General features: G+C 35.9%; 2 protein-coding genes and 1 long non-coding RNA gene across 4 annotated transcripts in view; 2 read left to right on the top strand and 1 right to left on the bottom strand.

Moving 5' to 3' along the window:
- LOC309860236 (protein FRA10AC1) overlaps positions 1 to 9,228 on the top strand; it is a 34,178-nt gene extending 24,950 nt beyond the window's left edge. The window contains exons 13-15 of the mRNA XM_082721985.1: positions 1,213 to 1,251; positions 6,708 to 6,786; positions 9,061 to 9,228. Coding sequence (XP_082578111.1) covers positions 1,213 to 1,251; positions 6,708 to 6,786; positions 9,061 to 9,103 — 161 coding nt within the window. The 3' untranslated portion in view covers positions 9,104 to 9,228. The remainder of the gene's footprint in view (positions 1 to 1,212; positions 1,252 to 6,707; positions 6,787 to 9,060) is intronic.
- Positions 9,229 to 10,950: 1,722 nt separating this feature from the next.
- LOC309860235 lies at positions 10,951 to 25,597 on the top strand. The gene is made up of 3 exons (XR_014309272.1): positions 10,951 to 13,031; positions 21,319 to 21,357; positions 24,806 to 25,597. It is a non-coding gene; the product is annotated as an uncharacterized lncRNA (long non-coding RNA).
- The window catches only part of PDE6C (phosphodiesterase 6C), a gene marked incomplete at its 5' end in the record, with an annotated part of 47,999 nt that continues 34,117 nt past the window's right edge, over positions 13,039 to 26,920 (bottom strand). The window contains 7 exons of one of the 2 annotated variants that reach the window (XM_082721979.1): positions 13,039 to 13,469; positions 15,317 to 15,473; positions 15,844 to 15,927; positions 16,040 to 16,114; positions 18,984 to 19,047; positions 19,153 to 19,260; positions 21,052 to 21,152. In XM_082721979.1, the coding sequence (XP_082578105.1) occupies positions 13,408 to 13,469; positions 15,317 to 15,473; positions 15,844 to 15,927; positions 16,040 to 16,114; positions 18,984 to 19,047; positions 19,153 to 19,260; positions 21,052 to 21,152 (651 nt within the window). In that variant the 3' untranslated portion in view covers positions 13,039 to 13,407. Of the gene's footprint in view, positions 13,470 to 14,988; positions 15,474 to 15,843; positions 15,928 to 16,039; positions 16,115 to 18,983; positions 19,048 to 19,152; positions 19,261 to 21,051; positions 21,153 to 26,920 lie in introns of those variants that run through there. The other variant, XM_082721980.1, reaches the window with a different exon arrangement.

The following is a 26,920-nucleotide window of genomic DNA, read 5'->3' as shown; positions in this document are numbered from 1 at the left end:
ATCACTTGGGAATATGTTGGAAATATACAATCTCAGACCCTTCCCCAATTGCACTTTAAGTCAGGACGATTCATATGCATCATAAAGTTTGAGATGTACTGCTCTGTATTAGGTACTTGTCTGCTTTTGCTTCAACACCTCCAGGGAAGAGGAACTTACTACCATCCAAAATATTCTTTACTTTTCAATTAGCTGTAATTGCTAGCAGGTGTCTTAAACTAATTTAGCCCCAATCTACAATTTCTTCCCTTTGGTTCCAGTTATGTCCTTAGGCCTCCAAAGTAAGCCTAACCCGTTTTTTACCTGTAGACATTTGTGACGGGTATTGTGTTCCTTAGATGACAGGAAAGAATTTGTCACATCGTAGCTATATTTTTATTTGCTTTCTGATGGTAGGAAATCAGAGGGAAGGCCAGAAACAAAACAAAAAATAAATTATAATTCAAAGCTGCAGTCTAGGCCTTGGCTACCTGTGGAGTCTTGACCCTGTGGTCCTGACACCCACTTCACTGGGCCTGAAAGGGGCAATATAGGTAACAGCTTTGGTTTATGAGACCTCCTATCCAAGGAGAGGAAGTGTTACTCTCCATCTGTTAGCTGTAATTTTTTTTTTTTCAATTTATCAGTCTTTGAAATTCTTTCCCTTGTAGTCTTATTACGGGAGACCTTGTAAAGTGATGATTTTTTAAAAAATTACGTTAGTAGATTTTCAGTACTTTTTTCTTTCTGTTTCTCTGGATAACTTGTAGAACTGAAACTTTGTTTTATGAAGTAATATTTTGTGTGAATTTTAGTTATTAAGAATTCTCATCTGTATTTGAAAAAGTATTTTGAAAAATGAGTATTTATTTATAAATTGCTTTCTGATGTTGAACAGCTATAGATAAAATATGGTTATATTGCAGCTAATCTATAAGGTTTTTTTGAGCAACCTGAGATTTTTTTTCTTTTTTTTTACAGGTGTTCATATTTTTTAAGCTTTGTGCTATGTATTCCAGGCATAAAATAACCTCTGCCTTGAAGAACCTAACATTTTAATTAGAGAGATAAGTCTGAGGAACATGAAAGATTAGAAGACAGTGAGGTGTTTCTCTGTAAGACTGTTAAGTAAACTAGACACTTAGGAAGTCTTAGGAAGAATTCTGGTTACAGCTAGAACTGTTACATGATTGCAAAATGATTTTTAACAAAACAATGCTGTTTTCTTTTCAGGGCATTCATCCTCAAAGAAATCAGAAAATTCTATAAACAGTAAGTATCTAGTATTTCTTTAATAAAAATGCATGGATTAAAGCTATTCACAGTTTGGGTTTCCCATCAATTGTGACTTGCTCTGATATATCATTTTTTGGTTTTGTACCATGTAGAAAAAGCCATGGAAAAAAAATAGCAAAAGTGTATGATTTCTTCCCCAATTTTGAACATTTTAAACTTTCTTATTTTAAAATAAAAGAGCATAAAATTTTCTTCTTCAGTAAATACAATGGATACACAGTTTAATTTCACTTTTTAGAATATGAAGGAAGAAAAGCAAAAGTATGAGGTTGGAATGGAAAAAGAATTGGGGAATTGGATTAAGATTTAAGAAATGTTTCTTGTATTGTATATTCAGTAATCTCTTATTTGGTGATTTTGATTGATCAAATGAAATATGTGGTTTATATATGAAAAGTAAGATGTTGGCAACTGGTTACTAGTGGTTAGTTTTTTAATAAGTACTGTGGTTTTCACTGGATTATATCAAGTCAGTTTAGATTTTATTGAATATTTGCCATAGATTTTATTATTTTTTTCCTGCAACATTCCAAAAAACATTCAAATGACTTACAGATACAATAAAATAAGGTTTATAAAAGTAAAATCAGGATAATGGAAAAATAAGAAAGAAGAGCAAAGTAAAGCTTGAAGTAAAATTAACACAGACAGACGTTTACTAAAAAGTCCTGTGTAATTACAAAGGTAAATCACACATTTGTCACTGTTCTTCTAAACAACCAAACCAAGGGAAACCACCAGCAGAAATTTTAATTGTACCCATAAGATCATATGCAGGGTATTCATCTCTTTTCCAGGCGGAGTTCTGAGAGCAGACTCTCCTGTGTGTTCATAAAAGGGACATCCACCTGTGATATAACAAACAGTAGCCTTGCATCTCAATAGTAACACAGTGTCAGATTTCTTAAAGACCTTGCAGTAGGGTTAGGGTTAACAATGAAGTGTGACTCAGTAGCCTGTCTAATTCATTTTACAATATCTGGACTTATTTTATGACATTTCTAGGCTTAGAAATTTGTAGACTTAAAAATTAATTTTTTCCTGATATAAAGTAATATATATTTACTCTGGCAAACTCAAGAAAAAAAAAAATCAGTAAATACTCCAAATCCCACCATTCAAAGAGAAACATTATTAGCATTTTATTAATTTTTTTTTAAGATTTTATTTATTTGACAGAGATCACAAGCAGGCAGAGAGGCAGGCAGAGAGAGAGGAAGCAGAGAGCCTGATGCAGGGCTTTTGATCCCAGGACTCTGGGATCATGACCTGAGCCAAAGGCAGAGGCTTAAACACATTGAGCCAACCAGGTGCCCCAGTTAGCATTTTAATATAATTCTTAAGGAGAATTATTAAGGGGTCAGTAATCAGAAATTTTGCACTATGAAAAAATAGAAAAAGAGAAGTTTAAAAATATTTTTGTTTAAAGATTTAATGGAGAGGGAGTTGTCAGTGGAGGCATTCCTCTAGTTTAGGAAGACAGCATATTCCTTATGAATTATTTTGCTCATACCAGTTTTATTTTCAGCATATTTGAAGTGTCCTAAGCACTGATACTTTGTTTCTTCACTTGTGAATCCTAATTGATCTATAGCTCTTTTTCCTAAATTAAGTATAGTGACAGTTTCTAGGATATCGCTGGGCATGAGACCAATAGACTCAGGCTATCTGGGCTGAAGTAGTATATATATAGTATCTTTCATTTGTACCTAGATAATGTTCAGTTACCCTTTTACCACCATTTAACATTGGATTACTAAAACCAAATCTATGAAGAAAAACCCAGTTTCTGTGAGGAAAAAGAATTTTAACTTGGATTTGTTGATTATCTACTCTATCAGCCAAAGTGGCAATGATTTACTTGTATTACCTCATTTAATCTTAATGATGGGCATATAATCCCATTTTGCAGAACAGGAGAACCAAGACCAAGAGAATTTACATAAATTACCAAAGTTCTATTAGTTGGTTAATAGCAGAGCTGGGATGAAACACAGATTTATAACTCCACAATGTCTGTGCCCCTTTACCTATATCATCAATAACTGTTCAGTGAGTCAAATGTAAGTACACTCTTCAAATCCCAGTTTTGGCAGATACATTGTATAAATCTACATTGAATGATTTGACCTTTCTGCGTCTCAGCTCTATATGTAAAATAGGTATAAAGAGACTTAACTTTGTATTATTGTCAGAGCCAAATGAGACAATATATATGTAAAGCATGTGTCCAACACAAAGTAAGTTCTTGTTAACCTATAGCTATTATTATTGTTACAGAAAGGGGAAAAAAAAACAGCCATTAAACAGATTCTGTGTTTTGTTCTCCAGAATTGGTCAGATCAAAAATTAAGTTTGTTTAAGTTTGACCTGTCTATTTGTTACCATAATAGGAGACTTGCCACTTCTTCAGTAAGCCCAAGTTATTTAGGCATCATATAATATCTAGAAAAACAAGATGACATATCTGCTTTCATTATTCAAATGTATGGGGGAAATTATGCACAGTTTATATTTTAGAATTTACATTATAAAAGGAACACTGAAAACTTAAAAGCAGATTAAGAATGGAATAACCAGGGCATTGACAGAACTTGAAATTGTGTCACAGGAAGAAGGTTGAAGGAAATATAGATGTTTTCCTTATAGATGTTCAACCTTCTTCCTGTGACACAATTTCAAGTTCTGTCTGTCAATGCCTTGGTTATTCCATTCTTAATCTGTTTTTAAGTTTTCAGTGTTCCTTTTATAATGTAAATTCTAAAATGCAGACTGTTTGGAAAAAAGTGAAGGGATAAGAGGGGAGGGGTAAGGAGGTAGATATGGAAACTGTAGATGTTTGTAAGACTGCTTTTGTGTAGGAGACTTATTTTTGAGGACTATTTGGCAGAATGAGAGTCTCTGGATAAAAATTGCCCAGAGACAGATTTTTGCCTTAATTTAAGGAAAAACTTGTCAATTAGAACTATCTGAAGAAAGGAACAAAGGACTGGGCTACTTCATGAAGTAGTGAAGTGTTAAGCCTAGATTGGACAGCCACTTGTCAAGGGAGATGTTGCAGTAAGAGATTTAGTCATTGGATAAGGGCTAGTTCAAAGACCTGCAAGCTTGCACAGAGTCAGGGATGTACATTCTGATCCGCAGTTGCTAGTAACTACTGTGTAGTTTTGACACTGATACCAGAGCACGCATTTGTATTGCTTATTCTTCTCACTGTGTTTTCCTTAGCAGTGCCCCTCCCATCTCAGGCCTGTCGTGGCAGTTACCATAGGAATGGTTTCTAGTTACTGCTGTTCTCAGGGAACTAGAATGGTATAGATTCAGAGTTGAACTTAGAGGTCATGTAGTCCAGTCTTCTAGATTTGATTCTCTAACAATATTTGGCTGCTTTTTAAGCATATGATCTTTGAAAGAAGGTTACTTTATAATATTCTAAACTGATTCGACCTTTTAGTAAAACTCACTAGTCTAGTATCAGAAAACTGGTGTAGGAAAGCTGGCATATGGGAAGTACTCTTGAAAGGGAAGAGAGGGCAGGTGTTTGTAAGGCCTTTTAAAATTAGCTGCCCATTTTCAAAGATCTTGTAAGTTTGTTCTTTGACATCATTAAGAGGGTAACACCATAATGTTAACTATTAGGCCTAATTAGTTTTTTCTGTGGTTTCTTGATCTCATGTTAGTGAGTTTTCATAAAAGTAAGAGTAGAACACTTATTTTCACTTCTCACACATTCAGTTTGAGACACTGGCAGCTTCCATGTTTGTTGTCATTGAGTGGGAATCTGGTTCCCAAGGCTTTATAATTTTATCATCTTTTATTGTCTTTGTATGTAGATCATTACAAATACAACCCCTGCGGCGCCTGGGTGGCTCACTCGGTTGTGTCGACTCTTGATTTCAGCTCAGGTCATGATCTCAGGGTTGTGAGATCAAACCCCATGTCAGGCTCTGCACTGGGCATGGAGCCTGTTTAAGTTTCTCCCCCTTTTCCTCTGCCCCCCCCAAATATAACCCCTCTCTTTCCCCCCCCCTGCCATTTTTGTTATAATTTGTGCCAGAATAGACAGTTGGGACCAAAGTTCAGACATGCATATTGATTGAAGGTTCAAAGTCCAACAGGTAAAAGGCTAAAAGCACTGTGGGCAATCAATGCTCTTTTATTTTTGTGTGTGTTTAACTAAGGGACATTCTGTATTGATAGGCTGAATTTGTTTCACTTCTTTTTGAGACTAACTTATTGCCTTATATTTTTCAGGGGATAAAAGTATTTGATAATTTTTAGCTCACTAATAATAGGGTGATTTTTGAAACATGTTGATTTTTTTATATTTTAAAAATAGAAATTTCTTTATTGTTTTGACTGATTTTTAAAAGCATTACTTGATCATTGTTTAAAATACAAAAAATTTGGAAATGTTTTACATAGAAAGTGAAAGTATCCCAGGCCACAGGTGATGTAATTACTGTTAAGTTTTGTTTGTCCTTACAAACTTACCGTATATATACACAAATGTAATCATAAATGAGATTATATCATGCATACTTCCTGTAATTTTAAAAATGTTGAAACAGCGTGATATTTTTTCATGGTAATATTATAGATATGCTAAGGTTTTTTAAATAGCTATATTATATTAATTTAACCAATTTTTGATCCCTAATTGGTAGGGATATAGGTTTTCTTTTGTTGTTGTTGTTGTTATGTAATGAACATCTTTGTACATGTATCTCAGGTGCTTATTTATTCTAAGTAAATAATTAAATTCTTAAAAGCCGCATTGCTGGTCAAAGGATATGTAAATTTTAAACTGATCTATATTGCTAGATTTTCCTCAAGAATGAAGTTCACAGAATTTTTACTCTTAACAAGTATAAATATGTCTATTTCTTTATTGAAACCAGCTTCTTCTAATTAATTTAATCAGCATCAGATTTTTGAAAGCATCTGACAATATTTATTCATAATTTAACTAACTAGTTCTATGTACTAGTTCAGTTCTTGAATTCTTGATCCTAATGTAAATATACTCTACAAAAACCTTAACCTACATGTCTTTTATATGCCAACAGAAAGAAAAAACTAAGTCAAAGGCAATTATATTGCAAGAGATCATTCCTTTATGAGTTAGTACTGGAATTACCACAGTGAAAGTGGAAGTGCCACTTTCAGTGGAAGTTCCACTGAAGTTCCCTCAGTGTAACTTAGGGAACTTTCCCATGAGACTTTCCTTAGTGTTTTTGCTGAGACTCTTTGGTATATCTCAGCTTATTTATTTATTTTTAAGAAGAATTTATTGGTCTGAAAGAGTGAATTACATTCTCAGAGCTATAAAAGTGAAACTAAACTGAAGCTAATTTAATTGCATTGGTGGGTAATTCAAGATATGTTCTAAATATAACACATTTTTAAAAATCTCTTTTTTAAATGAATAGGAAATTCTGATGAAGAAGAAGGTACTTCAGAATCTGAACTTTGGAAGGGCCCCCTACCAGAAACAGATGAAAAATCACAGTGAGTCCTGATATTACTAGATAATGCATACCTTTTGCATCAGTAAGGAAGTTACAACCACAGCCATTCTTGATAACAATTAATGAAAAAGCTTTTCATCAAGAATGTCTTTTTAATGCCAAAGACTACCTAGCCTGGTAAGATCAGAGTTTATTCCTAGTCATTGTTTGTGGCCACAAACTGCTAACTCATCCAGCTTCCTCTCAGTGAGTAAATCTTACTTCAGCTTTCCTTGCCAAATGACCATCCCGTCTTTACTTAGGATCCTTTAGAGAAGGGCTGTTCCCTAGTTCCACAGAAGCCTATTCTTGATACTCTGATGATCATAAATGTGTACAGGGAGACCCTTGAAGCTGTCTGTGTATGGGTAGAAGTTTACTTGCCCACAACCACCTTAGCCTTCCGAAGACAGGATAACTCAGTGTGTACACTGTTATCTGTCTTGAGTTGGAAGAGCCATCTGGATATGGGCCGGAATTTTATCAGCTCTTGTTGTATACTGGGATGTTCAGCACTTGAGCTTTATCTGTAACAAGACGATAAAATAATACCTACTGCAGAGTTTATTGTGAAGAGTTAATGAAAGAAAAATTTGTAAAGCACTTGGTACAATACCTACAAATATAAGTGCTCAATAAATTTTAGTCTCATTTTGTTAGTCTTTAGGCATATTGGCTCATAATGGAAAGATACCTGTTGAATAAATCACAATTCACTAATTTAAGCTACTTATGAAACATCTTGCTAATTATATGTTCTCAGTGTAGTAGAATTCAGGTGTTTTAGAAAGAGGCTTTTTAAACGAGCACTTTTTTTCTGTGAACTTAACTTTTTTTCTTCTAGTCAAGTAAAGAATTCCTAAATGTATGGTCAATATAGATTAGATTATAAGAAAGCTATTACTATAAAATACTGCTATCCTGGTTAAACTATGGACTAAACTTCTAATGGTATAACTTCCCATGAAGAGCTTTATAGCTGAAATTGACAGATTGGCTCACCTTTTAAGGCAGTAAAGATACTTGAGTAAATCCTAAGAAGACTCTCATCATCCAGAACTTTTTGTGACCTTATAAGTACTTGACAGTGATCAAGTACTGAGCACCTAAGCCTACACAGAGATTCAGTTAATTTCCTATATTTAAATTCTTACTACAGTTTAAAAAATTTTACTGTATATTGCTGGCATGTGGGAGGAAAAGCATGGGAGATATCAAATTACAGATAATTCTTAAATCAATTTTATCTGATTCTGTAGTAATTTTTAAAAAATTTGAACATGGGTATAATGGCTTTATGTATTCACAGTTATTTAAAACCAAATAATGGAGTCCCATTGTGAATCCCTGATCTACAAGAACTTTTTTTGAAGAGACTGGTAGACTGGATTTTACTTTCCAGCTTGATTTCCTGTCCCAGAAGGGAGAAAGGCAAATGTGTGTGTGTGTGTGTGTGTGTGTGTGTGTATAATCATTTAATCCTCACGGCACCTCTGTGAGGAACTACAATGTTCTCCTTTGTACAAACATGGAGACAGCCCAGAGAAGTTAAGTAACCTGCTAATATAAGCTAATAAGTGACAGAGCTAGAACTTAAACATTGTCTGACTTGAAATCCTGTGGTATTTTCCTGTATCACTCTGGTTCCAAGTGCTAATATTTATTTAGTACTTGATAGTTTTCATTTTATTTTACCATATTATAATACAATTTAATATTTCCTTTCAGATTTTGATTCATTGTTTTACACATGATATTTACTGCTACAAATATATATTTACTATTCCCATAGCAATAAAGACCTACAGCCTAAGGAGATTTTCCCCATTCCTAGGAGTAAGACTTGTATTTTTCCTGAAAATAGTTTTCTTTTTCATTCATTTCTTGGTCAGACTATAATTTGAAATGAGAAAGAACAGAGAATTCTGTCAACCAAAAAAGTAAAGAGAAGTAGTAACATTTCATAACAATTATGAAGCATGACTCTTCTCAAAGTAACATTTTACTTTAAAGTAAAATCTTAGGTAATAAATACATATAGGATGTGGGGGCAACATATAAAACATTTCACATTTAATCAATCTGGGTATACTTACGATTATTCCAAAAGCTGAGGATTATTTGATGGCTGAATCATGGAATATATCATATATAGAAAAATCAGCAAATGAGTTAGAATATTTTATTTTCATTAATCACCTATAATGTGTCACCTAGTATTTTTTTTCTGTAATTGTTGATCTTAATCAATACATATACTTTTTCCTTTAAATAGAGAAGAAGAATTTGATGACTATTTCCAAGATTTATTTCTGTGAGATGGAAGAGAGAAGGCTACATTCCTTACTATGAAAGTACACTTTGAAACTCTTCACAAAAATTTTATCTACAAGTTGCAGCTTGAATGGTTTATCTTCAGAAATAAAAATCCAACTACTCTCAAGATGTCAGCTGCTTTGGAAGTTTTTCAGTTCTATTGGAGACATGTTTCCTCATCCCTTATATATCTTTTCAGATGCTTATTTACAACTGCTCCATCTGTAGCTGCTAGAGGATAAAGCTAGTACACTGTATGGAGAGTTCATTGTTCCTGTATTTTGTAGGGGTTTTTGTTGTTGTTTTTATTCATTCATATTCATCTTCCCTTACTTGAATTAATTTAAATTATTAGAATTATTGATGTCTCACAAAAATTATAGAGTAAATATGTCTTCACCTTCTTTCCTTTGATACACGGGTACCCCTCCTTTTAAGCACCTACTTTCCCATTACCACCTGTTTCTAGCTGCCTTTTTTTTTTCTTACTTTTCTCTTGCTTCCTTCTTCCTTCTCACCTATACTACTTAAAGGAGCTTGTTATTATCAGATTTGACTTCCCAGTGTGTGAGTAGTTTATTATAAAGTAAATTAATACTGTGGGGCAGCAGGAACAGCAAATGAGGTCACAGAAGTCTACAACAGTAGATTAGGTTCACAAAAGTTGACTCTCCAACAGAGAGATTCTATAATAAGATAATTTAACTAATAATAGTATATGCTGGAGCTTATCTCAGATGTAGTCACACAAATACGGATATACTTATATGCCAGGATATAGTATAAAATGGAACTTCTTAATTTGCTGATCATCCCCCTTAGAGTTGATGCATGTGCTTTAGGAGATCTAAGCACTCTTAGAATCTGAGTGTAAACTTCTGTGATTATGTGTATTTATGGGGGGAAATTCAGGTCCATAGTTTTCATCAAATTTTCAAATCTATTGATTTCTTTAAAAAGGTTTTAACCCATTTTTGTAAAGTGCCAAGAGATGGATATGAAGATGCATGATTTAGTGAAGAGAGGACCTGTAGAAAGCAATCACAGCATTTTAATTATTTTGTTAATATAAGTATTTTAAATGACATTTAAACATGGAATGATTGGCATTAAATTGCAGAATAGTTTAGTGTCTTATTTTTAAGTGGTTAGTATCTGATTTTCTTTTTATTCAAAAGTTGTTATTCATTAATTCAAATATTTATCAGGCTTCTGTTACATGTGAGGCACTATGCTAGATGTTGCTACAAAGGAACTATCTAGGAAATAATTACACAGTCATTTCTAAGCCATCAAAAACAGTAAATCAGTATCGGTTTGTTAATGTTGAACATTGTTTTTAAATCCCCTTATTAAAGAAATTGTATTTTTTTTAATCTCACTACTTACAGTGAATAAAAAGGAATCTTGGTTTCTAAGGAGAAAGTGTTGAAATGTCCGACAGCAAACTGATACTAGTATATATGTAGCTAAAACATGTTTATGATTAAAAAAATTCATAGTTTAGTGATCATCAGAATATAAAATTCCTATAAATGATAAGTAGGAAAACTAGACTCTCAAAATAAATTCATGTATTTGGTGTTATAAGTATGGTTTATAGACATTAGGTTCATTAGTAAATTTTATTTTTTTTTATTTTTTTTTTTAAAGATTTTATTTATTTATTTGACAGACAGAGATCACAAGTAGGCAGAGAGGCGGGCAGAGAGAGAGAGGAGGAAGCAGGCTCCCCGCTGAGCAGAGAGCCCGATGCAGGACTCCATCCCAGGACCCTGAGATCACGACCCGAGCCGAAGGCAGCGGCTTAACCCACTGAGCCACCCAGGTGCCCCTCATTAGTAAATTTTAGATCATTATATATAATCACAACACTTAATCCATTCATACATAATCGAAGTCATATATTTGTTTTGTTTTGTTTTATATTTTTCTCTTAGTTATATTTTTAAGGAGCCTTTGAAAAGACCACAAGATGATGAGTTTAAAGATTAATTCTCCGACAGACCTCTCTCATATTTGGCTATAGTGCAGTCAGTAGTGTTCAGTGGACCACTTTTTGGGATATGAAGTTAATGCCTTCTTCTACTTGCTCTTTAGCAAAGCTCCTATTTTTGCAGACCTTCAATGGCAGTACATCTCTGCTCCTCAACTTGCTTTCTAGTGAATGAGGAGGGGATGTTGTTTGAGCTGATAATTTGGGGTCCAAAATTACATAAAACTAAAGAAAGAGGTCCTTTTTTTTTTTTTTTTAAGATTTTATTTATGTATTAGAACATGAGCGGGAGCCGGGGGACAGAGGGAGAAACAGACTCCCCACCAGGCAGGGGTACGTTGGGGCTTTCTGAGATGATGACTTGAACTGAAGGCAGACACTTAACTGACTGAGCCAGCCAGGTGCCCCTAAAGGAAGAGTTTCTTAGGCAGTTTCTAAAATAATCCTAAAAGTAGAGTTTCAAAATTATTTTAAGTAATGAAAGTAAGGTGTACATGTTATCACTTACTCAAGGTGATGACTTATTATTGTCTATACAACACTCATGCAAGTGTATATAATAAATGAGTTTTTTCCCCCCTTAAAGATACTTTATTAACTTGCAGGCACTCTTCATTTATACCTGTTGGTTATGACATTTATTCAAAATATCATTCATTTGTATTCACTGAGAACCTACTTTGTACCAGGCACTACTCTCTCTCTAGGTAACAGGATAGAGGTAGGAACAAAACAGAAGAAAATAGACAAAAATCTTTCCTCTCATAGACCTTACATTCTAATGTGAAAGTAGCAATCCTATGATTCTAAATCTTATAATTTTTGCTTGTAAACGTAGAACAAATGATTTTTACCCCCTTGACCTTAACATTGAAAAATATTTTCTGTATAACAAAACATTGGAGGTTCATAGACTATAAATTTGATTTATTAAAATTTAGATACCTTTTGGTAAGAAAAATCTGTGGTAGAATTTATGGCATAATTTTTATTTGGTCAATGATTTTAGATAAGTAAAGAAGAAATCCTAAATTTCTCTGATGTCTAAACAGGCACCATGTAGTAGTAGTAGTTAATTGTCCTTAGTTTCTCTTGACAAAAGAGTATTTAGAATGCTTGGTAGATGGTTTTAGTAATCTTTTTTTTCTAAATAACCTCTGTTAAAGTGCTGCTAAACTGCTTTTGATAGTAAAATTCTTGCATAATCAAATCACATGCTTCTTAATAATGCATAACATTTATTAGCTGATTTAATTTACATTAGGATTATCCAGGGAATATCTTATAAGCTGATTATTCTTTCAATGAGAAGAATAGAATATTTAAAAATATCCTTAGTTATACATAAAATAATTGCTTTCAGACTTGGGGAGAGGGATGGGCATAGGGCAGACATATAAACTGCCAAAAGCAGTGTGGTCTTTACCCTTCCATTATCAAGGTTAAAAAAAGTAGAGGAAAGATGGTAAGCATTTCAGATGGAATAACATTTGACATCCTATTACGTGTTTTGTGTATAGTACTTACAGATGTTATAAATTCTATATTGTATTTGCTCTTAAGATGCATAGATGAGAGATTTTAGTTTAGGAAGGAATTTGAGATATGAATCACAATTATTAATGTTATGCACTGAATTGTGTCCCCCCCCCCAAATTCATGTTGAAATTCAACCCTCCAGGACCTCAGAATATGACTATATTTGGAGGAAGGGTATTTAAAGAGTTAATTAGAGTAAAATGAGATCATACGAATGGGCCCTAATCCAATATGATTGTGTCCTTATAAGAAGAGGAGATTAGGACACAGACACACAAAAGGAAAGACTATGTGAGGGTAGAAGGAGAGAAGATGACCATCTACAAGCCAGGGGGAGAAGCCTCATAAGAAACCAAACCTAACACCTTGATGTTGGACTCCTAGCCTCCAGAACCGTAAGAAAATAAATTTCTGTGGTTTATGCCACACAGGCTGGTATTTTGTTATGGTAGTCCTAGCAAATGAATACTATTAATAAGAACCTTTAAAAAAAGAATTGGTGACTGGTTTCAGGATTATATATTTTTAATTTAAAACAAATTGGCACCAAGAATGCGCTTATTTTCATCTTCTATTTTGCACTTTTGTTGTACTTTATTTTACCCTCAGCATTTTCAGGCTATCAATATATTTCCTTTTGGTGGCCACAAGGGTAGCGTATCTGAAGATCCTGGTACTCTGTTAGTTGATGGTGTGCTGAATGAAGTTTGTTTCTTCTATTTTTCTTCAAAAGTAGAAACGATATTTGAAATTTTGACCAGTCGGATTATATTATAACATGAGGCATGTTTTGGACTTTTTGTCATCACTGCCACCTCCTACATCTTCTGTGGCTAGTAAAAATGAGAAAAAGCAGTAGCATTGGGAATCCATGGGCACACAGTGTTTATTCTAAAACTCTGATAATGTTAGTATCAACTTCATAGCTAGTTAATAGTTGTTAACTTAGATCAAGTACTAAGGGTTTGACCATTTAAAAAACTTGAATTCATGTTCAGAGTTGACCCATCTGAAAAACAGAATCTTATAAATGATTAACCAATTAACATCTGTTTCTCAAGCAAACCACTGAACTGCACAATCTGGGAATCTGAGTTGTTGCTTTGTGCCAGGCACAAAGCTTGTTGCCTGAAGATACAAAATAATGTTTTTAGTTCACAGAGACTTGCCAGGGTATCAGGAAGAAAGTTCGGAAGTAATTTTTTATGTAAATAAAGATAGAAGATCTATATCCAAGCCACTTAAAGAATCTGATAGACTGTTCATCATAAAATTAAGATAGGGATTAAATTTAATTGTACTAAGAAATACCTTTGCTTTCCACTTGCATAGAAGAATTTACCCCTTTTGTTATCTTTTTGAAGTGAAAATGAGGTTCTTGATTTCCCATCTAAATCCCTTTAAAGACTTCCCTTTGCTCCTCTAGAAGAGGAATCCTCAAGCAAGGCATTTAAGGCAGCATTATCCTGCCCAACTGCCTTACCAGCTCTACCTGGTACTTAGCCCAGCTTGCTCTCTAGACTCTGGCTACACCAGCTTTTAGATTCTTCAGTCACACCAAGCTCATTTCCACTTCAAGGCCTTCGTGCATATTCTGTTCCTTTGCTTCCTCCCCACCACCTCCCCCTTTCTTGGCTTAGCCAAAGCCTCCAGTCTTCAGAGTTTAGCACAAACATCCTTCAGGAAAGCCTTCCCCCATGCTTCCTCTGATAGTTATAATCAATTGTTCATGATGATAGATAATCAGTTCATTTATTGGTTTAATGTCTACCTCCCCAACCACAGGGTAAGCTCTGTGCGATAAGGACCCCAACTTTTCCCAGGCCCTGCCTAACCCAGGGCCTTGTACAGAATAGACCCCCAATAAATACATTGGTGAATGGGTATCAAGAAGTCAAACTCTTACTTTTATTCTGTTGAAGGACATCCTTAACCTTTTAAGCAAAACACTTCTCCCTCCATGATTTCTTGGTTACAACGATAAAAATTTCCTACAAAACCTTTGAAGTGCTGAACCCTCAAGACAAAATGCAGAGTGGTGACATTAGCATTCCCATTTCAAGATGACAACTCAGTAGTTGATCCCAACAGAGTAATTTCAGGAGTAGAAGTTTCATCAGGAAAAACCACTATCTGGGGACATTTGAGGCACAGCCAGTCTTGAAATACCTGCCAAGTCATCCCATTCAGCTGGCCAGCTCTGCTTTCATGTGGGGCTTCCTTAAGTCTAGAAGGGAGGCTGGAGGTCTGTAAAATCTCATATAGAGAAGAATATTGAGCTCAGGTTAAGCAAGTTGCCCAAAGTAACAGCTAACATGTAATGTTAGTACTAAATTTATTTTCTCACCTAATCCTGATCCCACTGATTCTATGGCTTTCGTATTTCTAAAATCTCAGTATTCTATGGAGGTGATTAGGAGCCACATACCAGAGTGGAAAGAAGGCTAGCCCAAACCCCTACTTCAGCTGGACCAGTCAATTCCTCCTGGAATTATTCATAAGATCTTGTTGGGGGCAGTGGGGAGTTGTAATCTGAAAAGCACTAATCAATTTATTATATATAATTACTTGAAAAGCAAGTTTCCTGTTTGCATTTACTTTTTATGGTTTTGTCATGTGAGATTAAGCTCAGCCTGACTCCGGGTTACTTTACAACTAGCAAAAACAGATTCCATCTAACCTTTTGTGGTCGTGTTTCCTTCTTCCTGCTTTTTCATCTCCTCTTCAAGCACCTTCATCTTTGCATCATACTCATCAGCGAGGGATTTCCACTCTACTCTGTTGTTCTGAAGACCATTCAGCATTGGTGTGATTTCTTTATGAAACCGTGAGAACTCCTAGAGAGAATTTTAGGTCAGAAACTATTTAAATCATGTAGTTGATTTTCAGTACTTTTCACATGCAGAGAAGGAGCTATAAGGAGTTGTATCAGTGCTCAGAGCTGCTAGGATGAGTTTAACTCAGTGCTGTGGAAACAGGGAAGACAGGTACTGTTTTCTAAATGCATCTGGTCTGTTCAGGGTGCTCCTGAGTTCTAGTTTTTCTTCCAACCCTAAATGAGATTAGGGTAATTCCTCAAGCTACTTTGTAAAAACAAGGATACCCCTAATGGCTTTTCATGTGAGTGACTTTTGATTTTGGTAACACTTTGGAAGAAAAATCCTTATCCCCAGATGATTATATATTTCACTCAATTTGTTTACTTACCTTATATACAAAAGTACAGACAAAATCAATAAATCCAACTTGAAGTTTGGGTAGTTCATCTTTTTTGTTTCTGTCCATCATAGGCTGGAAAGAGAAATAAATCCTTTAAGGATAGTTTTCTAAGACTGTGTACAAAAGAGACTGATTTGTATCGATAATTTGTAATAGAAGTGCATTTTTATGTCAAGGTCTTTACAATAGGCTGTTGCTGCAGCACAGTCCTCTCCAGATCTCCTTGTTCCCAAAATTCATTTGCAACCAGAAGTGCCACCTGCAAATAAAAATAAGACTTGTTTCGTGAAACTGAGTCATTCATAGAGAATTTGCATTTTATTAGTATGAGTGACATTTAAGGGTAGCATTAATATTAATGCTTGAAGCATTGTCATACCATATACTCTGGTTTTAGAAAGATGGTGTCTGGGTGGCTCAGTTAGTTAAACGTCCAGATTCTCGATTTCGGCTCAGGTCATGATCTCGGTGGTGGGATCAAGCCCCATGTTGGGCTCCACACTCAGCAGGAAGTTGGCTTGAGATTCTTTTTCTCCCTCTTTCTCTCCCTCTGCCCCTCCCCCTGCTCACATGTGCTCTCTCTCTCTCAAATAAATAAATCTTAATAAAAATAAAAAGATGTCATCTGCAGATTATATTGAAATGGGAAAGAGAAATTTCTCTTGTCACTTCAGCATTCTAGGCCCATTCTGGGAATACCTATCTCCATTTGCTATTGCCACAACATCTCAACAATAAAAAGGGGAGATAGGAGGATATTTAATTCCATTACATTTTGCTTCAAGCTCTGCAGCTTCCCACACATCGTCCTCTTGTCCTGCTTATCTGTTAGCTTCTAGCATATATCTGGGTGTACACACATGCACACAGATGAGCACCCAGATTTACTTGATAACAGGGTGAGGATATTTGAGGGTAAACTTATATAGCTTTTAAAAACCCAATACCAAGTTTAATGAACTCCTACTAGCTTCCTAATATTGGCATAAACCAGGCTTGCCAGGAGGAATCAGATGTGACCTGTTTCTTTAAGATGCTTCTAGTCTCATAGAGACAGTCATGTAAACCATGTGGGTAAGGGCTGTAAAAGTAGTAGTTGAAGTGTTGGGGATCAGGAGAAGGAAGTAAAGATGAGTTTCATAAAGGAGCTTGCATTTATTTTGTATCAAGGATGAATAGTAGTTTTTCAGATAAAGAGGAGGGGAAGACTATCTGCAGAGATAAAATTGAGCATCCAGAGCTTAGAGTGAGAGACAGTGAATGGGAGAGAGTGCCAGGAAATAATCTGATGAGTGTGAGTTAAAGACAGGTAAAGACAGACCATGTAAGCTTTGCTAGAAAGTTTGATTCTCTAGACCAGCGATTCTATTTTTTTTTTTTAAGCTTTTATTTATTTATTTATTTGACAGACAGAGATCACAGGTAGGCAGAGAGGCAGGCAGAGGGAGAGAGAGGGAAGCAGGCTCCCCGCTGAGCAGAGCCTGATGCGGGGCTCTATCCCAGGACCCTGAGATCATGATCTGAGCCAAAGGCAGAGGCTTAACCCACTGAGCCGCCCCGGCGCCCCTAGACCAGTGATTCTTATTCTTGGAGCCCTAGTGCACCAAAGAGCACTAGCAGGCCCAGCAGGTAGGGGCCAAAAGAGATTTCAGCTAAAGTAAGCTTGTTTTTTCTTTTATATAAAGTGATTTTGTACAACTTTTTGTGGGGTGTTTGGGGGAGGACTTTACTTCTTTTTTTATTATTTATTTATTTGTTTTTAAAAAGATTTTATTATTTATTTATTTGACAGAGAGAGAGAGATCAGAAGTAGGCAGAGCAGCAGGCAGAGAGAGGGGGGGAAACAGGCTCCCCTCTGAGCAGAGAGCCCAATGTGGGGCTCAATCCCAGGACCCTGAGATGAACCTGAACCAAAGGCAGAGACTTAATCCACTAACCCATCAGGCCCCTTTACTTCTTTTTAATAAGAAAGCTTGAATACCTCTGGCAGTGGCAGGGGGTGGGGAGGTGGGGGGTGGTTAGTAAGCTTTTAAGTAGAGGAGTGGCTGAGCGGAGGTCTCAGTATAAATAATCCCAGCAGCAGCTCGGAGGAGGGCTGAGTACAGCTCAGAGGAGGGCTGAGTAGTGGAGGAGGAGGAAGGGTCACTTAGGAGGATCCCGCCACACCATCTTGCTGATGAAAGAGAGTAGAAGTCTGACCTGAGGCTGTAGCCAGCATGACAGACAGGAATGGGGAGGGGAACTTCATGCAAGGCCCTAGGTTTCTGGCCTGGGTGATTGTGCAGATAAAGAATAAAGAGTAAATAAAGAAGGAAGAACAGGCACATCAGGGTGGAAGGAGCACAAGTGTTTGGTTTTGGAATTTGACGGTTCCAATTACTCTATCCTTATTCATATAACCCACAATTACAGTTGAACCCAGTGAATTCTGGCCTCTCTTCTCCCTAGGGTTTTTCCTAGAAGTCACTGAGGGAAAAAGAGAAGTTTCTTTCATCCAGTTAGTAAGAAATCAAGTAATAAACTAGCGACTCCTGACTCTCATTCCCTGAGGTTGGCAAAGAACTGGGGAAGGCACCCTTAAACACGAACTGACTATAGACAGTGCCTTTTACTTACTGACACACAAGAAGAGGTTGTAGGAGCAAAACCACCCTTGATAGAGGAAAGCACTATGTTTCTTGTGCCAATTTATCTCCTCTATTAAAAACTCAGACATTCCCTAAATAATTGTATATAAAGTTTTTGCAGTCTGTTCAATGATAAGGAATTCTTTGCAAAAAGCATTTTCTTTCTAAGGTCCCTTCTCTTGCCTTGGAGCCTAACCAAATGACCTGTTGTCTTACTGACACTTGCGAATTCTTGAAAGCTAGTTGTCTGCCTTCATTAGCAGAAATCCAACAGGGAACATTTTATTTTTGTCCTAACTTCCTAAGTTTCTTTTATCTTTTTAAATATAAATCAATTGTTTGTTCCAGGATAATGAAAGGCAATCACTTACAAAATGTATAGTCACATAATTGCTACCTATAGCAAAATTCCAAGATTGCCAGAATATTCCTTTTCTCTCTTACATGTGATCTAGATAGCATCTGTGCATGTGACAGAAGAGGAGACATAACGGTACTCGCCTGACTTTGTACCTCCCAGGGTTTGGTTATAGCTGACAAGTCGCATGCAGTCATCATCATTGCCCTTGGGAGAAAACAACAGTTGTTAAAATAGAAAGATATACAAAATAAGTGGTTTATTGTTTTGTTTTGTTTTTGCCAAAAAACGAATAAAATTCTGACTACTCACATGATAACCTCTTTTTTGGTTGGATCAATGGTCACATATTTGATGGCCTCTTCTTCAGTTTCCATTTTTTCACAGGCATCAACAATTTTTTGAAACATGGTTCTCTTCCTAAAAAAGATACAGCTATGCAACAATCTTAGCATATAAGACCAGAGATAAAAAGTATCTTTAATATGTGCTTTTCAGATTTCCTGTTCCCACTTTCCATCAGATGTCCACATAGTGGATCTAAGGGGTCGGGGAGAAGAGAACAGGGAATGGCTATTAACTTTGGCACAGAAAGAGTTTAAGAGAGAAAAACCACAAGCCACAAAAGGGCAGGGGGGAACACTGATAAGTTTGAATACATTAGTAACAAAGGAGATCATAACATAAACAAAAAGGCCAGAGGCTGTGTTGAGAAAAGATGATGATAAAAAATTCATAAAACCAACAAAGAACCTAAAATACATGAAGAGATGCTCAGCCTCACTGGTTAAAAAAAAAAAAAAAAAATACAAATTTGAACAGCAGTAAGATTCCATCTCACACTCAAACTGACAAGATAAGTAAGTGAATAGAAGTGACCATCAGATCAAAGGTAGTCCAGATACAGGATAACAGGAACTCTTGCATACTGCTGGTGGGAAATTAAATTGGGGAAACTACTCAGGAGTGCAGTTTTGCAATGTAGTATTAAGACTGAAGATTTGCAAACTCTACAGCAATCTCAGTTCTAAGTATGTACATTAGAGAAACTCACATGCATACAAGGATATACTATATAGCATTGTCAACAATAATGAAATGTTGGAAATGATCTAAATGTCCATGTGTAGAAGAATGGCTGAATTCATTATGACTTCTTGGTAAAGTTGAATATACAGTTAAAACTAATAAACTGGATCTTCGTTTACCACCGAGGTAAATCTTTAAAACATAATGTTACATGAAAAAGCAAGTTGTAGAAAAGTGTGTACAGTAAGATACCATTTATGGACAATTTAAAAACACAATTAACAATATAAAAACATGGAAAGGACGAGTACACATCAGCATCAGAATGATGGTATCTGTGAGGGAGATGGTAGGGGCTTTTCATGGCGGGATGGGATACCTTGAGTGCATGACTTTTTCTTCCACAAAAAAATATCTCAGATGGGTGTGGACAAAAATCTTAGTATTTGCTGAATCTGGGTTATGGATATTTGGATATTAATTATATTATTCTAAGTATCTGTCTTCATCTTCGAATAACCACATTTTTAATTAAGAAGGATCAGAGAGCCACAATTTGATACTACCCATCTAAATCATTAGATACTACAGTTAGTACCACAACTAGTTAGATACTACAACTAGTTCCCCTTGTTCTAATCCATTTTCACTAACAACTTTATAGTTCACTGACAAGAAAATGGGCAGAAGCTTGAAGTATCTGGTCTCCTTGGTTATTATTACTATAAATAGGCTAGTACTCTGCTGTATGTGACTCAGAATTATCCAAGTTTTGTTAATGTGCACTGGTATCACCAAGATTTTTTAGCTCCCAGATTGCAGCAGAATCAAATGTCTGATCCTGCAACTCTAAATACCAGCCCCTGGACCATGATGAACCCACCAGGACAAGCATCACCTCATAAGGCTTTGTGGCATCACTCTTCTGGCAATGCACCAACCTTGCTGTACATTCTTCAATTCAAATTTCTTCAGATAACAAACCATTGACATTAGGGGATTAGTTTTCTAAAATATGTTTTCAGATGTCTAGTAAATTATGAGGTACTTGGAGTATATTCTACTGGTGATCCCAAAGGAAAGTGAATAAATATGTGTGTGAAGAAATGCCTTTTAACTTGAATGCAATGGGCCATTTATATAAGGCAGAAGCACACAGAGTATAAGGAAGTTTGTACTTACTTAAAATACAAAGCCAGGTCAGTTGCTATTATTGCAACTTCAAACAAATGAATAACTGTTTCAAACTGGCGTTTATTTAGGTTCTGAAAGATATTCAAACTCTGTAAGATAAAAATTCACATAAATGGGTCTATTAATTTTTAAAAATCACAATAAAGTACACTCATTAATTTGCCTTTGATTCAACAAACCAACAAAACTATGCCTAACAAAATAAAGATAATTAGCATAGAAGAAAAACTAGGTCTTTCACTTTTTTTCTTTCAGCTTTCTCCCTTGGACTGTTACTCCTCTACATTGAGTAAGGTAATGTAAAGTATAAAAATAGATATTAGCAAACACTCATGTAATCAGTGTATAAGTTTGGGAAGCAAATAATAGTGCTTTTTCCCAGAATCAATTATAAATATAATCGATTTAAATTTTGCTTGTATTAATTGAGGAGCTTTAATAAAGAATATCTGGTACAGCCAATTGTTGGATATGCTGAATTATCCACCCGATAATTTTAGAGTAGTCACAGAAATTGTTGGAAAACTTTCAGAAACTACAAGTTATACTAGTACTCATGTATTTACTGGGGGAAAAAATCCTCTCCAAGTTGTTCTTAAAATGTTTTCCTGAAATTATGTTTTACAATTTAACTAGACCTTTCTTCAAAGAGCTTCCCACTAATTATCTCCTCATAAATGGATCAGCTTCATAGTGTTCTAGAAAATGAGAGCAAATTTGGGAGTGGTTTTTAAATGCTCTTATATTCCAAAATGTATCATTTTGATGATTGCATGGTTTTAAACAACAAACTACATCTAGTTAATAGTATTGTAACAATATGTATCATTTTGCAAAAGCTTTCATATTCCAAATCCATCATTTTAGTAATATAGGCCAAAGGACATGGATAGTGGTTTTGCCAAATAAAGTTAATGGTTATGAAATAGGCATATAGACGTGAATCACATTTTTATCTTTTTTTCTCACTCATTTTCCTTGTAAAGATTTTATTTATTTGACAGAGAGAGAGACACAATCAGGAGGAGCAGCAGGCAGAGGGAGAGGGAGAAGCAGACTCCCTGCTGAGCAGAGAGCCCTACAGCATGGACCTTGATCCCAGCACCCTGGGATAATGACCTGAGCCAAAGGCAGACGCTTAACTGACTGAGCCATCCAGGGCCCCTTCTGACTCATTTTTCACTTTCATCTAAAAAAAGGGGAAGTCTCCTAATTGAAAAACTTTGTCTTTATTCTTTATTTTTATTTTCTCTATTCTTTCATATCTAAGGATCTTTAAAAAAGAGCTTTTAAGTGGTTTCTTTATAACCTATGGATATAGATTCATATAAAAGATCCTGCTTCTGTTTTTTATTAGTGGCTAGAAAGCCCTTGACCAAATTTGAGGCCCATGTCTTACACATCTCACTGTAGACATTTAGGGCCTTTACTATTTCTTTCTTCTTTTTTCTTTTCTCTTTCTTTCTTTCTTTTTTTTTTTTTCTTTTTTTTAGTTAGATAAGGCAGAGTCAGTGATTAGAGCAGGAAAAAATTAATACAAAATGATCAATACCAAGATATCCAGATGACATTACTAAAATATGAAGAATTAAGTATCAGATGAACATCTATGCAGAAAAAGCAAGTCATATGTAAGACGAAAAGACTGGCCATATACAGCTCTTGAGGACAACACTTCAACGCCAAAAGACAGTGAAGCAATGTTCTTCAGTTTCTGAGAAGTGTGATGCAAGACCTTTATGTCCCGCCAAATTGATCTTCAAAAACAAATGTAACAAACAGGTATTCTTAAACATGTACTTAGATTAGACTCTCTTGGAAAAACTGCCATTTGACAAAAACCTAGCCAATCAAGGTGTGAGTCAAAATAAAATACAGAGGAATGGAGAAGCCATAATAAAATGATTGATTTTTTTTTTTAAAGATTTTATTTATTTGACAGAGAGAGATCACAAGTAGGCAGAGAGGCAGGCAGAGAGAGGAGGAAGCAGGCACCCTGCTGAGCAGAGAGCCCGATGTGGGACTCGATCCCAGGACCCTGAGATCATGACCTGAGCCGAAGGCAGTGGCTTAACCCACTGAGCCACCCAGGCACCCCAAAAGGATTGATTTTAAGTACAGGGCCCATTTAAGAGTAGAATTAAGAATACACAATTGTGGGGCACCTGGGTGGCTCAGTGGATTAAGCCTCTGCCTTTGGTTCGGGTCATGATCTCAGGGTCCTGGAATCGAGCCCCGCATCAGGCTCTCTGCTCAATGGGGAGCCTGCTTCCTCCTCTCTCTCTCTCCGCCTGCCTCTCTGCCTGCTTGTGATCTCTCTCTCTGTCAGGTGAATGAATGAAATCTTTAAAGAAAAAAAAGAATAAACAATTGTGTTGAAGCTAGAGGGTATTATGTGAAGTGAAATAAGTCAGTCAGGAAAGACAAATACCATATGATTTCACTCATGTTAAATTCATGTGGAATTTAAGAAATAAAGTAAATGGTCATGGGGGGAAAAAGAGAGAGAGGCAAACCAAGAAACAGACTTAACTACAGAGAGCAAACTGATGGTTACCAGAGGGGAAGGGGTGGGGGTACCGGGGGAGACAGAGGATGGGGATTTAGGAGGGCACTTGTTCTGATGAGCACCCTTGTATGTAAGTGTAGAATCACTACATAGTACGCCTGAAACAAATATTTCACTGTATGTGAACTAACTGGAATTTAAGTAAAATTATCCTTTTAAAAAGGGTAAACAATTCTGGAAATTATCAAGCAACATGTGAATTTTATAAATACTGATAATGATAAAAGAAATAGTAATGATAATAAACACCTTACAAAACAGAAGTGAAGGTCTGGGAAGAAGTAGAAGCATCTTAATTGCTTCATGTTTCAAAAATATCAAAATTCTAAAAGTTGAGCTCTAGTTTGTTACAATTTCACAATTTCTCACTGTGAGTAATTTGTTCATTGTAGAGGGCTCTTTAAGAGCTAGTATCTCTTGCTTAAAGACAGAGTGTCCAAAGTTCTGCAATTCCTTCCATTTCTAAAATGTTTCTTCCATTAAATTCAAATAGAATTAAATAAAGATACATGGAAAACTAGTCAGCAATGAAAAGGAATGAATTACTGATATATACAATGCAGACATATCTCAAAATTATTGCTTTGTGTGCAAGAAACCAGCACAAAAAATTACTTGTATAATTGCATTTATATAAAATCTACAAAAATCTAAACTAATTTATAGTGACTGAAAATGTTTCAGTGGTTGTCTAGGGCTGGGAGCAGAGAGCAGCATGCACTGCAAAGGAGAATGAGGTATGGTTTGGGGTGATAGACGTGTTCTATATCCTGATTGTGGTGGTGGTTTCTTAAGTGTATAAAATTATATAAATTCATAAAGCTGTACACATTGAGGGGGTAGAGTTTATTGTACACATATTATACTTCAATGAAGCTGCTTTTAAAAATGTAACTCTGACTTTAAAAAAAGCTTGGATAGTATAACTCGTTTTTCTAAAATTGTTTCCATCCTGCCTGTATACTCACAGGGTGGCCACAATGAAGTTCATCACGTGGTAACGAAATAGCTATTTTCTGAGTGATAGGATTTGAAATAATTTCTTTAACATTTGTTTTTGAATTTTTCCCTGTCATTGAGCTTTTATATTGGCAAGTATAATTTTTACAACCACTATGAGGTCATTGATTTTAAAAACATGTACGTATGTAATACTCCATTTGTTTCCCCAAGGACTATGCTGAAAACCTGAAGTGGGAACAGGTGCACCAGAGCAAGAGAGGAGGCCTGCTTCCCAGCTGAATCCTGTGGGCCCCGGTGTGCACAGCGGCTCTCCCTAGCCCACAGAGAGTCTTGTTTGTTCTCCCTGACTATTAAAATGGCAGTAAGTGTATCAGTTCCGAGTGGTCCTACAAAATAAGTAGGAGTGACTCCATTTCATCCCGAGTAGGGCTTTCAGATGCGGTGAGGCAGGAGAGAGTACAGGCTGCTCCAGCCTTCAGTATGGAACCTGCAACACCGATCAAAAGAGATTGCTAACATGTTCATGGCTCACTGGGACCAAACACAGGATATTTCACTGCTTCTTCGCTCCTTTGTATACGATGGGCTTGGTATGGGAAAGCATAAGTAGAATTATAAACTCTGTATAGAAGTGTTTTGAATAATAACAGCGCTCCCATTAGTAAAGCTGAGAAATTCATTTTGTTTTTTCTACAATACATGATGGTATTAAAATTTATACTTTTACAAATGTGACCAGCATTTTTCCACCTGTTGACTCAGGTGAAAGAGTGGACTTCTGTCTGGTTTAGAATTCAGGTGGTTCTTAATCCTCAGAACAGTGAATCCCACTCTACTAGAACATAAGGACATTTTAATTCAAAGCCTCACTAATATGCAAAATAAAATGAGTAAAGACCACAAAATGCCAAAACTGTTTTATAAATCATGAGGATTTATCTTATTTAAATGCTTTTAATGCAAATATTTTCTTTATACAAAAAAACAAATGGAAGAAGAACATTGTCTCCCAAAAGTGTAAAAAGAACATCTGATGGCTAAAAATTTCATTTTTTTTTTTTTTAGTGTTCCATTTGCCTGCTCATAAAAAGCTCTGTGATTACATTGCCTAGCGACTCTATTTACAGGCCCTGTAAGTTTGCAATTAGCAGGTTGGATAACATTGTAGACAGGTCCGTGCCAAGGTGGTATGGATTACCCAGATGCAGTATGACTTTTTAGAAAGAATAATAAGCCTTTATATAGCCATCAAAACCAATTTCAGACTCCAGTGTAAATAAAATTAAAAAAAAATTAAGATGGAAAACCACAAGTCTATTATAAACCTTTAAATTCCAGAAAGGAAAACCATAGGAGATAGGAAGACCACGCCCCCAGCCCCACCTCCACTGCCCCACCCCCCACCAACCTCCAATGTTAAGCATTTAAATACTTGGTTGAAATTCTTTTTTTGTTTTTGTTTTTTTAAGATTTTGTTTATTTATGAGTATAAGCAGGAGGATGGGTAGTCAGAGGGAGAAGCAGACTCCCCGCTGAGCAGGGACCTGAGCCAAAGGCAGAGGCTTAACCCACTGAGCCATCCCGGCGCCCCTTGGTTGAAGTTCTTAAAATGTATTTTGCTTTGCAGGGACATGTAAAATTAAAAAATAAATTATATTTGACACTACCAGCTTGTGGTGTAACATAATCAGTGACACCACTGATTATAAAAAGAAGGGAAAATTCTTACTCAAAAATGTAAGATTGTCCCAACAAAGACTCATAACAAATTAGTAACAGGAATTTACTCTTGTCTTCCTGAATTACTTTCAATTCCACTCCTTTTCTTAATTTTCCATAGAACAGATAATATCATTTTTATGTTATAAACCCTATTGCAGGGATAGGTTCTGGCTGCACACTAGAATTTTCATTCTCATTAAAAATGTATGAGACGCCTCAGTGGCTTAGTTGGTTAAGTGTCTGCTTTCAGCTCTGGTTGTGATCCCCGGGGGTCCTGGGATTGAACCTTGCATGGCGTCCAGCTCCCTGTTCAGTGGGGAGTCTGCTTCTCCCTTTCCCTCCATGGCTCCCCCACCCCTGCCCACACATGCTCTCTCTCACTCTCTCTTTCTCTCAAACAAATAAATAAAATCTTAAAAAAAAAAAAAAACTAAAAATGCAAATTCCTGGGCCAGAATCCCAGAAAACCCCGTCAGGAAGTGCAAAATGAAGCCCAGGAACTTTTTAACAACCTGCATGAATTCTGATGAATTCGTGAATTCCGTGTGAATTCCACCCTGTGAATTCTGATGCACTGGGTCTGGGTTCCCTGTCTGGGCGTGG

This window comes from Mustela nivalis (genome assembly GCF_964662115.1).
Source record: "Mustela nivalis genome assembly, chromosome: 2".
Taxonomy (NCBI): Eukaryota; Metazoa; Chordata; class Mammalia; order Carnivora; family Mustelidae; genus Mustela; species Mustela nivalis.
The sequence above is the reverse complement of the archived record's forward strand: the minus strand, read 5'-3'. Positions and strand labels throughout refer to the sequence as shown.